This window comes from Babylonia areolata, chromosome 14 (assembly GCF_041734735.1).
Source record: "Babylonia areolata isolate BAREFJ2019XMU chromosome 14, ASM4173473v1, whole genome shotgun sequence".
Classification (NCBI taxonomy): Eukaryota; Metazoa; Mollusca; class Gastropoda; order Neogastropoda; family Buccinidae; genus Babylonia; species Babylonia areolata.
The window spans coordinates 7,297,946-7,314,395 of record NC_134889.1 but is presented as its reverse complement, the minus strand read 5'-3'; the positions used below and the strand labels follow the sequence as shown (position 1 = coordinate 7,314,395).

At 45.1% G+C, this 16,450-nt stretch overlaps 1 protein-coding gene across 1 annotated transcript in view; it reads left to right on the top strand.

The window, feature by feature from the left end:
* Nucleotides 1-15,734, top strand: part of LOC143289426 (voltage-dependent calcium channel type A subunit alpha-1-like) — a gene marked incomplete at its 3' end in the record, with an annotated part of 132,959 nt that extends 117,225 nt beyond the window's left edge. The window contains exon 2 of the mRNA XM_076598389.1: nucleotides 15,503-15,734. Coding sequence (XP_076454504.1) covers nucleotides 15,503-15,734 — 232 coding nt within the window. The remainder of the gene's footprint in view (nucleotides 1-15,502) is intronic.
* Between the last annotated feature and the right edge of the window lie 716 nt (nucleotides 15,735-16,450).

Here is a 16,450-nt window from a genome sequence, read left to right as displayed (position 1 = left end):
ATTTATTTCTTTTTTATACACCTTTTTACAGTTCGTTAGATGCAACTCCTACTTTCATTCAGTTATTAGGACTGGGCGTTTATGTTACGGCAGTTGGGTTTTTTCTGTTTTATTTTATTTTTATTTTATCTCTGCCGATTAGGCTGCCATACTTCGTCTACAGGGACAGTCCGTGGGTGGGGGTATTTGGAATATTGTTTATGTTTTCCATAACGTACCGAAGGCCGTCGATAATTGCTATTTTTGTTTGGTTGGGTTGTTTTTTTTTTTTAACTTACGTGTTACATTTTTTACCTTCGTAGAACAGACTCGTGAAAGAAGGATCAAGGTACTGTTAGCAGGACTGCATGTGAAACAGTCATTAATCTGGAAATTGTGTGGGAGAAAAAACTCTCCAAATCTCTTATTTGGTGTCATATACTGTACCATGTCAAACTGATGCAAACTAGGCCTATCGGTTTGCTCTGCTTGGCCAGATTTCGCGCGGGTAACAGTGAAAAGACGCCCCTCTTTGCCCGGTCCGCTCTTAGCCAATCAAACGCCTCTAAATAAGCGCTGAATCATTCCTTTGGATCTGTTGGGCGCTTTCTATGGCCGGGTTCGAACCAACCGCAAATCTCGCGAACCCTCGGGATGGGAACGGGAAGAAAGAGCAGTCCGTCATCGAAGCCGTCAGAAATCTTCTTCTTTATTTATTATTATTATTATTATTATTGTTGTTATTGTTGTTGCTATTTCCATTCTTTGTTTTATATCAGTGATCTCTGTATTTTATACCCCTCGCCCCCTCCACCCTATCCCCGACCCTCAAAAAAAGAAAGAAAAAAAACAAACATAATGACAATGTCTAATGCCATGCAAGTGTAAACTTTGTATTGTCTCTTTCTCACCTCCGTACACACACACACACGAGCGCGCGCGCGCACACACATTCGAGTCTCTGTTCCCCGTTAGAAACTTCGAATATCTGTTAACTGTTTTTCAAGATTTACTGTTCGAGCTATATAATCATCATTGGTTTCTCAGTTGCACTGGGAATTCACTTACAGCTTTTTTCTTTTTTTTCTTTTTTTTTTTTTTTGGTGTGTGTGTGTGTGTTTGTGTGAAGGACTATGACTCTCAAACTAGAAGGCAAAATTGCACTGGCTCTTTGGGGGCAAGCTGGCCTTTCGGGACCATCCCAACGCCGACTGTCCTAAAACCTTCTTGGCCGTTAGAGTGGGGTTGTAACTTGGGCAAGACACTCTCTCCGCTATAATCAAATTCTGTCCCAGGTAATCAGGTGCCTGCTCTGTCGTTCTGGACTGAATGCCAAACTGTTCCGAATGTTTGGGTGTTTTTTTTACGATTATATATTTATTTTTAAAAAAAGGGGAAAAAAAGATGATTATTGTCAGTGTTGGTCGTGCGTACCACTTTTGACGCCCATCGCTTACCATAACGACGAATTTTTGAAGATGAATGGCTGATGGATTGGGAGTGGAATTGAGTGGGTCCTAGGGGAATTAGAGACTGTTTCATCATATGAGTGAGTCATGCATGTGCGCAGTTTGGGCGCGCGCGCGCGCACGGGTCTATGTGCGTGCATGCGTGTGTGTGTGTGTGTGTGTGTGTGTGTCTCCTTCCAAAAACTGACGTAAAAAGCTATTGTGACCGAAATAACCTGAAAAGAACACAACTGGTCCATTCATAATTAATTTTACGTTCAATACATATCGTATTGTAGTATATAGTATTGTACTGTATTGTATTGCATTGTATTGTATTGTACAACAGTACTTTTGTCACCACAGATTGCTCTGTGTAAAGTTAGTTGTTTTTTCAGCATGCAGTTCACGTTTGGTTCGTAACGCATGAAGCGGATTTTTCTGTGACGTTTCCCAGGACCAACCCTTTTGTTGCTGTTGAGTTGTAGTTGTTGGTTTTTTTTACGTGTGCGAAGTGCATACTACATACGGGGCCTTGATGTATGGTCTCATCCGAATGACAAGCCCCCCCCCCCCAAAAAAAAAAAAAAAAAAAGAACTGCTCAAGGACTTTTTTCTGTTCAGGAAATGTCTAGGGTTGATTAACCTGTGTGCTTGCTGCATTCGTAGCATAAGCAGTATCGACGAAGTTGTGAACCTTTCAAAAGGAGAGAGTTATTTTTAGTCGGACACGTTACAGATGGGTTGTCGCACCAGGCAAGATGTGTCAAAAGTCAGGATGCAAAACACAAGCGGTTCAAAGTTGTTTTTTTCCTCGTGTTTTGTGTACTGTTTTGAAAGAACCCAGGCAGATATATATATATATAATTATACCCTGTGTCTATTGTCGTTTTCTTAACCTGCATGGTCAGAGGTCTGAGAGATAGTACAAAATTTCCTATCCAGAAAAAAAATACGTGTCGATGATTATTTGTATGTGTCAATGTTAAACGAACACTTTTTTGAGTGCTCGTCACAAGCTCTTGTGTGTGTATGTTCTTTCTTAACTTTAAGGTTTTTACACTGTGTGCGTGTGTGTGTGTGTGTGTGAGAGAGAGAAAGTATGTGTGTGTGTGCCTCTGTGTGTGTTTGTGTCCGAATATATATATATATATATATATATATATATATATATGTGTGTGTGTGTGTGTGTGTGTGTGCGCGCATGCGTATGCGTCCGAGTGTGTGGAAAGAATGGAATATAGCAGTGCATTGCCACGATATCTGGAGATTTATGAGACACATAAAATATTAAACTGGTCGTTTGAAATTGCTGTCTTTCTGATTCGGAGAGAGAGAGAGAGAGAGTGTGTAACTGTGTGTGTGTGTGTGTGTGTGTTTCCAAACACGGCGTTTGAAATTTTCCATAAATTTGGAATGAGCCACTGAAGTGTCAAGCCATGCAAACTATATCATCTCCCAAGAGAAATCAACGAATTAAGATTGAAAAAAAACAAAAACAAAAAAAAACCCTCTTTGAGAGAGACAGCTACAGACAGACAGATAGAAACTGGCAGGCAGGTAGGCAGGTAGGCAGACAGACAGAGAGACAGAGAGACGGATACTAGTAGACAGAGAGAGTGATGTATATAGACAGACACAAAAAGTAGATAGAGACAGCGACAGAGCGAGAGAGAGAGAGAGAGCGAATGTACATGCGAATGCGAATATTTTTTTTTAAATTGCATATAGGCCACAGGCATTATTATGATTGCATTGGGTTTGGTGGGGATGAGGACGAAGTTGTAGTGACAATATCTTCATTGGACACTCCAGTATACAGCACCTAGTTACATACAACAAATAGTCCCCAGGGTAGCTTATAAGTTGTAACACATTCACTGCTACCAGTAATCGAAGCTAATGCACTAATCAATCTTTGAGAGAGAGAGAGAGAGAGAGAGATAGTCGCACAGAGACATAAAATACTTTAAAGAAGGACTTAGAAACAGCGACAGAGACACAGACACAAGAGGCAAAGACAGACAGACAGACAGACAGAAAGACGCTCAAACTTACATTCTTTCTCCCACTTTTGACCCGCTCACCCCAGCATACAACCAACACACTCATCCCTCATACATGACGTCACCAAGCCCACCACCACCACCACACACCCACTATCCTGTCTCCGCCCCCTCACTTCTTCCCGTCACACCTCTCTCTCTCTCTGTATGTCTGTCTCTGATGATATGTTTCAGTCTAATATCATCATCTTAGATGAACAGACTATACATGAATAAACGAACGAATCTCTCTCTCTCTCTCTCTCTCTCTCTCTCTCTCTCTCTCTCTCTCTCTCTCTCTCTCTCTCTCTCTCTCTCTCTCTCTCTCGGTATTGTGCTTCCTTTGTACAAAAAGGGTGATGTCAACGACCCTAATAATTACAGAGGTATTACTTTAAATGATGTTAGCAGTAAAATTTACAGTACAGTCATTAACCAACGTTTACAAGAGTGGGCTGAAGAAAATAACATAACTGGTGAACATCAACCGGATTCAAAAGAAATTATTCAACGATTGATCATATGTTTACTTTGTTGGCTATGGTACAAAAACAGTTTTCTTTGAACAGGAAGTTATATGTTGCTTTTATTGATTTCGAGAAAGCTTTCGATTCTATTAACAGGAAGATTCTTTGGGCAGTGTTAGCAAAAAAGGGAATAAAAGGCAAGTTATATAACTGTATTAAAAGTATGTACAATAATGTTAAAGTTAAAATACGGTGCGGGTTTAAACTGACTGATTATATTAAGTGTACATATGGTGTAAAGCAGGGTGACGTGTGCAGCCCAATTTTGTTTTCTCTTTTTATAAACGAACTAGCAGTAGAAGTTATTGAAAACGGCAAACATGGCGCTCTGTTTACAACTGATTATTTTGAACTTTTTATTTTGCTGTTAGCAGATGATGTTGCACTGTTATCAGAAACTATAGTAGGATTGCAAACACAATTGAATAGCTTACAGCGGGCAGCTTTTTCCCTTGATCTAAAAGTTAATTTGAATAAAAGCAATATAATTGTGTTAAGAAAAGGTGGTTATCTAGCAGAAAGAGAAAGGTGGACATTTAATAACGCTGTGATGCCTGTTGTAAATGCTTATAGATATTTAGGTATAATCTTCTCTACTAGACATAGTTTCACAGCAGCATGTGATGATCTTACGAGTAAAGCAAAGAATGCTTCACTGGGTATAATGAAAAAACTTAATCTACTTAAAAATAACAACTGAGACTTATTATTGAGACTGTTTGATTATCAAATTCAGCCAATTGTTCAGTATGGTTCAGAACTATGGGACCTTGACGATGCATGCCGTCAATGTGAAAAAGTTCACTTATTTACTCTGAAGAAATTTTTAGGGGTTGACACTCGAACGCCCAATGATTTAATTTATGGCGAAACCAATAGATATCCTATTTACATAAACTGTATTATACGCTGTATCCGTTACTGGCTGAAATTAACTAGGTTGGAGGAATATAGGTTGCCACGTAGAGCTTATAGAATGTTGCTTGACCTAGATGCAAGAAATAAGAGAAATTGGGTTTCGAATGTCCGTTGTAAATTGTTTCAGTTTAGGTTTGGATATGTATGGGAAAATCAAGGGGTTCAAGATGTTAGGTCGTTTATAAATGAGTTTAAAGACAGATTAATTGTATGCAGATGGCAAGAGTGGGACTCTCATATCAAAAGCAGCGATAGATTTGAAATATATCGAACGTTTTGTACTGTTCATGATATTAAATTGTACCTGCGAATGGATTTAGATAGACACTTGAAATTTGTCATGACTAAGTTTAGATTTGGTATCTCTGAAATTGCTCAACATCGATTACGTCATACCGAAAAAGATTTAGTTTGTCCATTATGCAAAACTGGAAAAGAAGATGAGTTGCATTTTGTTTTATATTGTTCAGTATTGACTGATGTGAGAACACAATATATTCCATCAAAATTCTATAGGTATCCAAGTCAACTACGGTTAAGCTTACTTATGGCTTCTTGTAATGAAAGGATTGTAAGGAATTTTTCAATTTATTTGTACAAAGCATTCCAGTTGCGATCGGTATATGACTTCATGATTGCTGAACTCATTAGGATTAAGATTATGATTATTAGTCAAATGCAGATACTATATTGTTGCACACTGTTTACCCCGTTCATGAGGGGCAATGGCCTTATATGAATAAACCATCCATCCATCCATCTTCTCTCTCTCTCTCTCTCTCTCTCTCTCTCTCTCTCTCTCTCTCTCTCTCTCTCTCTCTGTATGTCTGTCTGTCTCTGATGATATTTTCCAGTCTAATATCATCATCTTAGATGAACAGACTGTACATGAATAAACGAACGAATCTCTCTCTCTCTCTCTCTCTCTCTCTCTCTCTCTCATCCCCCACGCACACACACAATCACACGATCACACACACACTGCACACACTAAACGCACACGCACACACACACACACACACACACACACACACACTCACTCACTCACACTCACACTCACACTTACACACACTACACACACACACACACTCACACTCACACTTACACACACTACACACACTACACACACACACACACACACACACACACACACACACACACACACACACACACACACACACAATCACACACTCACTCACACACTCACACTCACACACACACACACACACACACACACACACACACACACACACACACACACACACAATCACACACACACACACACACACACACACACACACACACACACACACACACACACAGCAACCATGACATCAGATCAGCTTGTATCGACCAGCTCGTATATATGTGTCGCGTGCTCTCTTCTCTGTCAAATGGCAACGCCGCAACGTCACAATGAGGACTAATCAATATCACCTGTCTGTGCGCGTGTGTGTGTGTGTGTGTCGGGGGGAAGGGGGAAGTGTGTCTATGTGTTTGGGAAAGATTTGTATGTGTATGTGTTTGTCGTCTTTATGTGTCTGTGTGTGTGTGTGTGTGTTAAGGGTGGATTTATGTGTGTGCATTGTCTTTATGTGTTTTTGTATGTGTGTCGGTGGTTTGGTGGGTCGGTCATTGTGTGTGTGTGTGTGTGTGTGTGTGTCTGTGTGTATATGTGTGTGGTCTTTATGTGTGTGTGTGTGTGTGTGTGTGTGTGTGTGGTCTTTATGTCTTTGTCTGTGTGTGTGTGTGTGTGGTCTTTATGTCTTTGTCTGTGTGTGTGTGTGTGTGTGTGTGGTCTTTATGTCTTTATGCGGGGGTATATGTGTGTGTGTGTGTGTTTGTGTGTGTTAGGGGTGGATTTGTGTGTGTGTGTGTGTGTGTGTGGGGGGGGTGATGTATGTGTGTGTATGGGGTGGATGTATGTGTGTGTATGGGGTGGATGTGTGTGTGTATGTATGGGGTGGATGTATATGTGTGTATGTGTGTGTCTTTGGGTGGATGTATGTGTGTTTTGGGTGGATGTATGTGTGTATGTCTTTGGGGTGGATGTATGTGTGTGTGTGTGTTTGATGTAGATGTGTGCGTGTGTGTGGGGGGGATGGATGTATGTGTGTGCGTGTGTGGGGGGGGGGATGGATGTATGTGTGTGTGTGCAGATATATATGTGTGTGTGTGTTTGCGTGGATGTGTGTGTGTGTATGTTTGGGGTGGATGAAAGTGTTTGTGTGTTTGGGGTGGATGTAAGTGTGTGTGTGTGTGTGTTTGGGGTGGATGTATGCATGTGTGTGTGTGGGGGGGGGTGGTGGATGTGTGTGTGTGTGTGTGTTCGGGTGAATGTATGTGTTTGGGGTGGATGTATGTGTGTGTGTGTTTGGGGTGTGTGTTTGGGTCGGATGTGTGTGTGTGTGTGTGTTTGGGATGGATGTACGTGTGTGTGTGTGTGTGTGTGTGTGTGTGTGTTTGGGGTGGATGTATGTGTGTGTATTGTCTTTTTGTGTCTTTGTGTGTTGGGGGGTTCGGTGGGCGTTCTGTCAGTGTGTGTATGTGTGTACATCTATCTCTCTCTGTCTCTGTCTCTCTCTCTGTCTCTCTCTCTCTCTGTCTCTCTCTCTCTCTCTCTCTCTCTCTCTCTCTCTCACTGTAAAAAGCATCCCTAACTTTAAAAACATATATCCTGCACATTTATTGAAAAACATGTGATTATGTGACACATATCAATTATAAACAACAAACATATGTAGATTGTCAATATATACACGCCTCTCTCCTCCCCTGTCAGTCTCTCTCTCTCTATGTCTGTCTCCACTGTCACTGTCACTGTATCTGTCTGTTCAGTCAGCCTCCCCTACCTTCTTTACTCTTCCCCTTGTCCATTCTTCCTTCCGCTCTCCACCACGCCCCTACCCTATTGTCCTCGTTGTTATTCATCTATCGCGATATTGTATTGTACATAAGTTCTATGTTTATGTTTGCACATGCTTGTGTAATTTTGACGTTGGTGTTGTGAATTGAGTCTCCCTTCTTTTTTCTTTCTTCTTTTTTTCTCTCAATTATTATTCTTGCCCAGAGGGCCGGATGTAAACAAGTACTTTGTGCTTACTCCTTTACTCTCGTACATTAAAATTTCGTTCGTTCGTTCTCTCTCTCTCTCTCTCTCTCTCTCTCTCTCTCTCTCTCTCTCTCTCTCTCTCTCTCTCTCTCTCTCTCTCTCTCTCTCTCTCTCTCGCCGTTTCGTTGTGTTTTTGTCAGGATGTGACTTAAGTTTTAAGTGTTTCCAAGTATTGCATATTTTCTTGGTTTAAACTGACTGAAGGGTTCAGAGAAAAAAAAAATACAGTGTTTTGTTGTTTTGAAGCTAAAATATATGCATTTATGTTGTTGCCCCCTTGTCAAAAGACCTTTCTTGGCAATGACAATAAATAATTCCTCTCTCTCTCTCTCTCTCTCTCTCTCTCTCTCTCTCTCTCTCTCTCTCTCTGTGTGTGTGTGTGTGTGGCTCTGTAATAGGGTCTTTAATCATTGCACCTATTGGTTACATTTGCATTTTGTAGAATCAAAAACAGAAAAAGCAAGATAGTAGCGCGTGAGTGTAGTGACTTCGTCCGCATCAACATTGGGCAAAAAACAAAAAAAAAACCATACACAATAAAGAATCGAAATCCACCGGAAAATGGGTTACAACATCTACTAATGGTAAATATCGTTTCACATATACTTGTGGGTGTCCAGGGGGGGCGGATAGGGGTATAAGGGGTGGAGGGGGAGGGGCGTCATCAAACCCCAAACCTCAAGCGAGCGATAACTCGAGGAAGGGCGAAGAAGAGCGAACATTGAAGATTCCTCCCCGCCCCCTGACAGAGATATCAGTCACATCTCATCAACCTTCCGAGGGTCGTATCGATCTAGAGACCTAACCTACCTACCTACCTACACACCCTCCCCTCCCCTCCCGGCCTTCTTACGGTGAGAACCCCCAGCCTTGCAAAAAAATGTAGGACAAGTACACCCCCCTTTCCACACCCTCCACTTCCCCCCCCCCCCCCCCCCCCACGCCCTTCCACACACACCCACCCCTCTCCCCTGACTCGTATTGTCTCTCTCCCACCCCCCCACCCCCACCTTCCAGACCCTTCTATAACTCCTACCCGCCCCCCTCCACATCTCTATCTGTGGTCCCACCCCCCACCCCTTCTCCCTCTATCACCCCCTCTATCACTCTCAACCCTCATTTGTGGTCCCCCAACCCTCGCTTCCCCCCCCCTTCCCCCTCCCCGCCACCAACCCCTACTGCCTCCCTCAGCCCCCTCTCCCCCCCCCCCTCCCCCACCACGCCCCCCTATCACCCATCCCCTTCCTTTCCCCTACCACATCTATCACTCTCATCCCTCATTTCCCTCTCTCCGCCGCCCCGCCCCCCCACCCCCCGACCAACCCTCGGCCCCACGCCCCCTCCCTATCACCCCCTCCCTCTCCCCTTCCCTTACCACCTCCTCTATCACTCTCATTCCTCATTCTGTGTTCTCCCATCCCTCACCCCCCCGCCCCTATCACCCATCACCCTCCTTCCCTCTCCTTTGCACTGCTCCCCCTACTCTTACCCCCCCCCCCCCCCCCCCTCCTTCCCTCACCCTTGTCCTCACACACACCCTCACACCCACACCCCCACACGCCCACCTCGTGCCCAGATTTTCTGTATGTATGCATGCACGTTGTTGCCAGCAAGCTACAGCCGCTCTGATCAATACGGAGGAAGTTTCTGGAACCCGAGAAAGGAGGGGTGGGGGGCGGTTGTGGGGGAGGAATTGTATGCCGATGGGCCCGAAGAACGACTTGACTGACCCGGCTGGCTTTGGGGGAAAATAGGAATAGAGATGGGAGGGTGGGTGACGGGAAGTGTGAGGGCGGGGGGCTGGAGAGGTAAGAGATTGGAGAGAGGGGGGACAGAGTGTGTGTGGGGAGAGAGAGAGGGGGGGGGGAGAGAGGGAGAGAGAGAGTGTGTGGGGAGAGAGGGGGAGAGCGGAAGAGAGAGAGAGGGTGGAGAGAGACAGAAAAGGATAGGGGGAAGGGAATGAGGGAAGGGGAAGTAGAAGAAGAAAGGGTGGTGTGTGCGGTGGGTGGGGGGGCAGTGGTGAGGTGGGGGGGGCGGGGCGGGGGGGCTATGATGAAGAAATACAACAAGATGAAGAATTGCTGAAGTGGGTGAAAGAGGACGCTGGGGGAGGAAGAGGAGGAGAAAGCAAAGGAGGGGAGAGAAAGAAAGGCAGGAAGGAAAGAAAGATAGAAGACGGGAGAGAAAGAAAGGCAGGAAGGAAGAAAGAAAGAAGACGGGAGAGAAAGAAAGGAAGAAAGAAAGAAAGAAGACGGAGGGGAGAGAAAGAAAGGCAGGAAGGAAAGAAAGATAGAAAGAAGACGGAGGGGAGAGAAAGAGAGGCAGGAAGGAAAGAAAGAAAGATAGAAGACGGAAGAAGATGACGGTGATGATGATCATGATGAGGAGGAGGAGGAAGATAGATTATGAGAGAGGAATAGGACAGGAGACGAAAGGAAGAAAGAGTCGAGGAAAGAGAGAAATGGGGGAGGAGGAAGAGAAGTCTGGACCGAGGGGGAAAGAAGTAGACGTGGTCAGGGTGTATACGAGAGAAAACACTTGAGGAATCCATGGGAAGGAGTGAACGAGAAGAAAAAGAAGAAGGAGGAGGAGGGGGGGTAAAGAGGAGGAGATGGCGGAGGAAGTGAAGGAGGAAGAAGAAAGAGAAGGAAGGAGGGATTGAAGGAGGGATTTGGGGACTGAAACACCGTCAGACAAGACAGAGAATCAAGAGTCAGACATACACTCGAACAAACATTCACATTAGGTCCGAGGCGCGCGCGCGCACACACACACACACGCACACACACACACACACACACACACACACACACACCACACCACACCACACACACACGCGCGCGCGCGCGCCACAAAATAACAGGGATCCGATTCCAGACAATAGGAACTGTAGACCACGCGACCAACCATCCCGCTGGCAGCAGGAGAAATATTATACAGTTATGCCACAGAATAGATAAAGTGCCTCGGACGGCTGGAAAACGGGATCGGTGGTGTATCGGGGGACGGAGGGGGTGGGTATTTCGGGGGGGGGGGGGGTTGAAAGGAGAGAGGGAAAGGGATAATAAGAGAGTAAAACCGAGCAAATGAGAAAGAGGGGAAGATTGGGGAGAGAGAAACGGACACAGAGAGATAAGGGGTGTGGAGGGAGAGAGGGGTGGGGGGTGGAGGGAGAGAGAGAGAGGGGGGGGGATGGAGGGGGTGAGAGAGATAGGGGGTGGAAGAGAGTGAGAGAGAGGGGTGGAGGGAGGGAGGAAGAGAGAGAGGAGAGAGCGGGTGGAAGAAAGTGAGAGGGGTGGAGGGAGGGAGGAAGAGAGAGAGGAGAGAGAGGGGGTGGAAGAGAGTGAGAGAGAGAGGGGTGGAGGGAGAGAGGAAGAGAGAGAGAGGAGAGAGAGGGGGGGGTGGAAGAAAGTGAGAGGGGTGGAGGGAGGGAGGAAGAGAGAGAGGAGGGAGAGAGGGGGGTGGAGGGAGGGGGGAAGAGAGAGAGGGGGGTGGAAGAGAGTGAGAGAGAGGGGTGGAGGGAGGTAGGAAGAGAGAGAGGAGAGAGAGAGGGGGGTGGAAGAGAGTGAGAGAGAGGGGTGGAGGGAGGAAGAGAGAGAGGAGAGAGAGAGGGGGGGTGGAAGAGAGTGAGAGAGAGGGGGGGTGGAAGAGAGTGAGAGAGAGGGGTGGAGGGAGAGAGGAAGAGAGAGAGGGGGTGGAAGAGAGTGAGAGAGAGGGGTGGAGGGAGGGAGAGAGGAAGAGAGAGAGGAGAGAGAGAGGGGGTGGAAGAGAGTGAGAGAGAGGGGTGGAGGGAGGGAGAGAGGAAGAGAGAGAGGAGAGAGAGAGGGGGTGGAAGAGTGAGAGAGAGGGGTGGAGGGAGGGAGGAAGAGAGAGAGGAGAGAGAGGGGGTGGAAGAGAGTGAGAGAGAGGGGTGGAGGGAGACACTTTGACGCTTTGACATTTTTATTGTCATTACCTGTAATGGTCTATTGACAAGGGGGTGACGGGGATTAATTCTTAAATCCTCTTAAATGCAAAGCAACATTCTGCTTAACAGCATTTCATCACCAAACAAACAAACAAACAAAATCTCTAAATATAACTCTCTCACGATACATTAAGCAAGCGGAACACACACACACACACACACACACACACACACACACACACACACACACACACACACACACACACACACACAAAGAAACTAATCATTCAAACTCGACCACCCATTCTAGGAGTGAAATAGTTCAATATATCAATTATCTACCTTACCAAATTAACATAAGAAAATAAAATTTACATATGGATATCCTCCTCATTTACTCCGGTGTGTTCTGATCATAGTGATTATGCCTTATTTTTTGTGCTTCTGAGATAAATTTAGCTACTGACTGTATGATATATTCATCATCAGACGATAAAACAGAAAAAACATCATGTCTTTTAGCTAGATGAGATTCAAAAAATGTACATTTTTCTCTTACTTTATCGTATAATTTACAATGAAACAAAAAATGTTTTTCGTCATCTACACTAGATGCACACAAAGGACATGGCAATTCTGTGGATGCTGCAGGTTGAAACCACAATTTATTTGCATTGAAACCAAATGTCCGTAGCCGAAATCTTGCATAATTTAACCTGTGCCACTTATCTGTGATGACTGTTAGATATTTTTCAGTATGAAATATACTTTTGAATGAGAAAAACCAACTATATTTCTCTTTGCTTTCCATATCTGAATGCCAATTTTGCTTAAAAGAACAAATCAATCTATCTCTAAATTCTGATATAAACTGCTGTTCATTTCCCACTTCCTGATACATCCACACAATTCCAAAACCGTGTTCAGACAAAACCTTTTTTACACTATAAGTCCAGTTTTCCTTTCCTAATTCCATTTGTAACAACATCATCTCGTAAGCCTGTCTGGGTAAACGTGATTGTGGAAGTTTCAATAATTTCAACCAATACTTAATGCATTTTACAAATGAGAGAGAGGAGAGAGAGGGGGGTGGAAGAGAGTGAGAGAGGGGTGGAGGGAGAGGGGGGGTGGAAGAGAGTGAGAGGGGTGGAGGGAGGGAGGAAGAGAGAGAGGAGAGAGAGAGGGGGTGGAAGACAGTGAGAGAGAGGGGTGGAGGGAGGGAGTGAGGAGAGAGAGAGGGGGTGGAAGACAGTGAGAGAGAGGGGTGGAGGGAGGGAGGGAGGAAGAGAGAGGGGGGAGAGAGAGAGAGAAGGAAGAGACACAGAGAGAGAGAGAAGAGAGAGAGAGAGAGGATGGATGGAGGGAGAGAGAGAGAACGAACGAACGAAAATGTTTTAATGAACTTCGGCCATGGACCACAATTCAGAACCAGGGGACTGGGGGTGGGCATGGGAAGGGGTATTATAACACTTGATTACATCACACAGCATCGTAATGTTCATGGACCTGACATTAATTTTTACTTGATTAATTAGGTCTGAGTCGATGTTTTCACCTTTTGATCGCATGGAAAATAAATTTTGATACTTGGCAATTTCTCTGCTTGTTGTTTGATCGAAGAAGTGTACTAAGAGACATATTTAAACAGTCTTGAAGAAAGTTTGACCGAAAATCAGTATATACGGAACAAATAAACAGAGAGAGAGGGGGGGGGGATTCAAATGTTTCTGTCTCCATCTGTGTGGTGGGTGATAAGTTTTGTTTGCATCTTTTTCATCATCATCATCATCATCATCATCATCCTTGTCATCATCGTCATCATTATTGTAACCTTTTTTTCTTCTTTGTCTTCCTCCTCCTCTTCCTCCTCCTCCTCTTCCTCCTCCTCCTCCTTCCTCCTACTCCTCTTCCTCCTTCCTCCTACTTCCTCCTACTCCTCTTTCCTTCCTCCTTCTCTTTCTCCTCATCCTTCTTCTCCTCCTTGTTTTGAATCGAAATTGCTTCCAGTTCTTAGCGTCTGTTGTTGTTTGGTGGACGTCTTAGCTCCTCCTGCTATTCCTTTTCATTCTCCTCTTGAAGAAAGGAATTAGCTTTTGGATTTGAAAGTCTTGTGGTTGTTTTTTTCTTGGCTTTATTTGTTTGTTTTATTTTCATTATATTTCATTTTGTTTTGTCTTATCTTATTTTATTTTATTTTATTTTTTAGGGGGTCGGGGTACACTGTGGTTTGTCATTTTGTGTTTTTTTGTTGTTGTTTTTTTTAAAATGGGCGTCTTGGTTTTTCTTCCTCTTCCTGGTCTTACTCCTCCTCCTCCTCCTCTTCCCCTTCCTCCTCTTCCTCCTCCTCCTCCTCCTCCTTGACGTTACCCTCTTGCAGAAAAGAATTAGGTTTTTTTGGATCTTGACATCTTGAGGGTTTTCGTTTTTCTTGCTTTTCTTTTCTTTTGCGGGCTTTTTAAATTTTTGTTGTTGTTTTTGTTTTTTGTTGTTGTTGTTTTTTTTGGGGGGGTTCTTTGTTTCTTCTGGTATTGCAGTGTGTGCTTTTCTTAAAGAGAATGTATTGGCTTCTCTCCTTCTCTCTTCTTCCTTCTCCTCCTCCTCCTCCTCCCCCTCCTCCTCTTCCTCCTCTCTCCCTCTCACCGCCCTGTGTGCAGGATGGCCAACTTCCTCCTCCTCCTCCACCTCCTCCTCTTCCACCATCCTCCCAATCACCACACACACTGTATGATTTTCTCTCCGCCCTGTGTGCAGGGTGGCCAACTTCCTTCTCCTCCTCTTCCTCCTCTTCCCCATCATCCTCCTCGTCCTCCTCCTCTTCCTCCTCCTCCTCCTCCTCTTCTTCTTCCTCTTCCTCTTCCACCTCCTAATCTTCCTCTTTTTCTTCTCCTCTTCTTCTTCCTATCCCTCCTCTCTCACCATCCTCACAATCATCACACATTATTTGATGTCTCTCTCCGCCCTGTGTGCAGGATGGCCACCTACCTCTTCCTCCTCTTCCGCCTCTTCCACTTCCTCCTTCTCGTCCTCATCCTCTTCCTCCTCCTCCTAGTTCTCTTCCTCCTCATTTTCTTCCTTTTAATCTTCCTCCTCCTCCTCTTCTTCCTATCCCTCCTCTCTCACCATCCTCACAATCAGGATGGCCAACTTTCTCTTCCGCCTCTTCCCCATCCTCTTCTTCTTCTTCCTCTTCCTCTTCCACCTCTTACTCCATCCTCCTCTTTCTCATCCTCTTTCTCCTCCTAATCTTCCTCCTTATCTTTCTTCTCCTCTTCTTCTTCCTATTCCTCGTCTCTCACCATCCTCACAATCATCACACACTATGTGATGTCTCTCTCCCCGCCCTGTGTGCAGGATGGCCACCTTCCTCTCCCTCATCACACACTATGTGATGTCTCTCTCCCCGCCCTGTGTGCAGGATGGCCACCTTCCTCTTCCTCCTCTTGCGCCTCTTCCCCATCCTCCTTCTCGTCCTCCTCCTCCTCCTCTTCTTCCTATTCCTCGTCTCTCACCATCCTCACAATCATCACACACTATGTGATGTCTTTGTCTCTCCGCCCTGTGTGCAGGATGGCCACCTTCCAGGCGGACTCTCTGGGCAGGGACGACACTGACGGGGGGTCTGAGAGCGGCGGGTTCGGCGCCACCAGCCGCAAGGCGGCGCTGCTGAGCGTGCCCGGGATGGCCAGCCACAGCACGCGCTCCCTCTTCATCTTCAGCGAGGAAAACTTCATCCGGAAGTACGCCAAGATCATCATAGAATGGGGATATCCTTTTTCCGGTTTTTCTTTCTTTCTTTTTTTTTTTTTTTTTTTTTTTTTTCTTTTTTTTTTCTTGTCTGGCTTGTGTAAAAGATAACGTTCGTTTTCCATGCAGACATGTAAAATCGGGCGCAATAGCCGAATGGTTAAAGCGTTGGATTTTCAATCTGAGGGTCCTGGGTTCGAATCTCGTGTTAAGGCGTCTGGTGTGGGTAAAGGGTGGAGATTTTTCCGATCTCCCAGGTCAACGTATGTGTAGACCTGCCAGTGCCTGAACCCCCTTCGTGTGTGTACGCAAGCAGAAGATCAAATACGCACGTTAAAGATCCTGTAATCCATGTCAACGTTCGGTGGGTTATGGAAACAAGAACATACCATGCATGCACACCCCCGAAAACGGAGTATGGCTGTCTACATGGCGGGGTAAATGAACAAAACGGTCATACACGTAAAACGTTAAATGTTACATGTTTGTCTGAGTGTGTATGCGTGCATGCCTGAAATCTGATTGAATGACATAGGAAACGAATGATGAGCGCCCAATGGCAGCCGTCAGTCGGCTCTACACATGTAGGCAGCCTGTTGTGTAAATGATCCCGAGTCTGTAAAGCGCTTAGAGCTTGGTCTCCGACCGAGGATAGGCACTATATAAGTGTCCATATCAAAAAGTGTTGGCCTAGAGGTAACGCGTCCGCCCAGGAAGCGAAAGAATCTGAGCGTGCTGGTTCGAATCCCACAGTCGCCAGTATTTTCTCC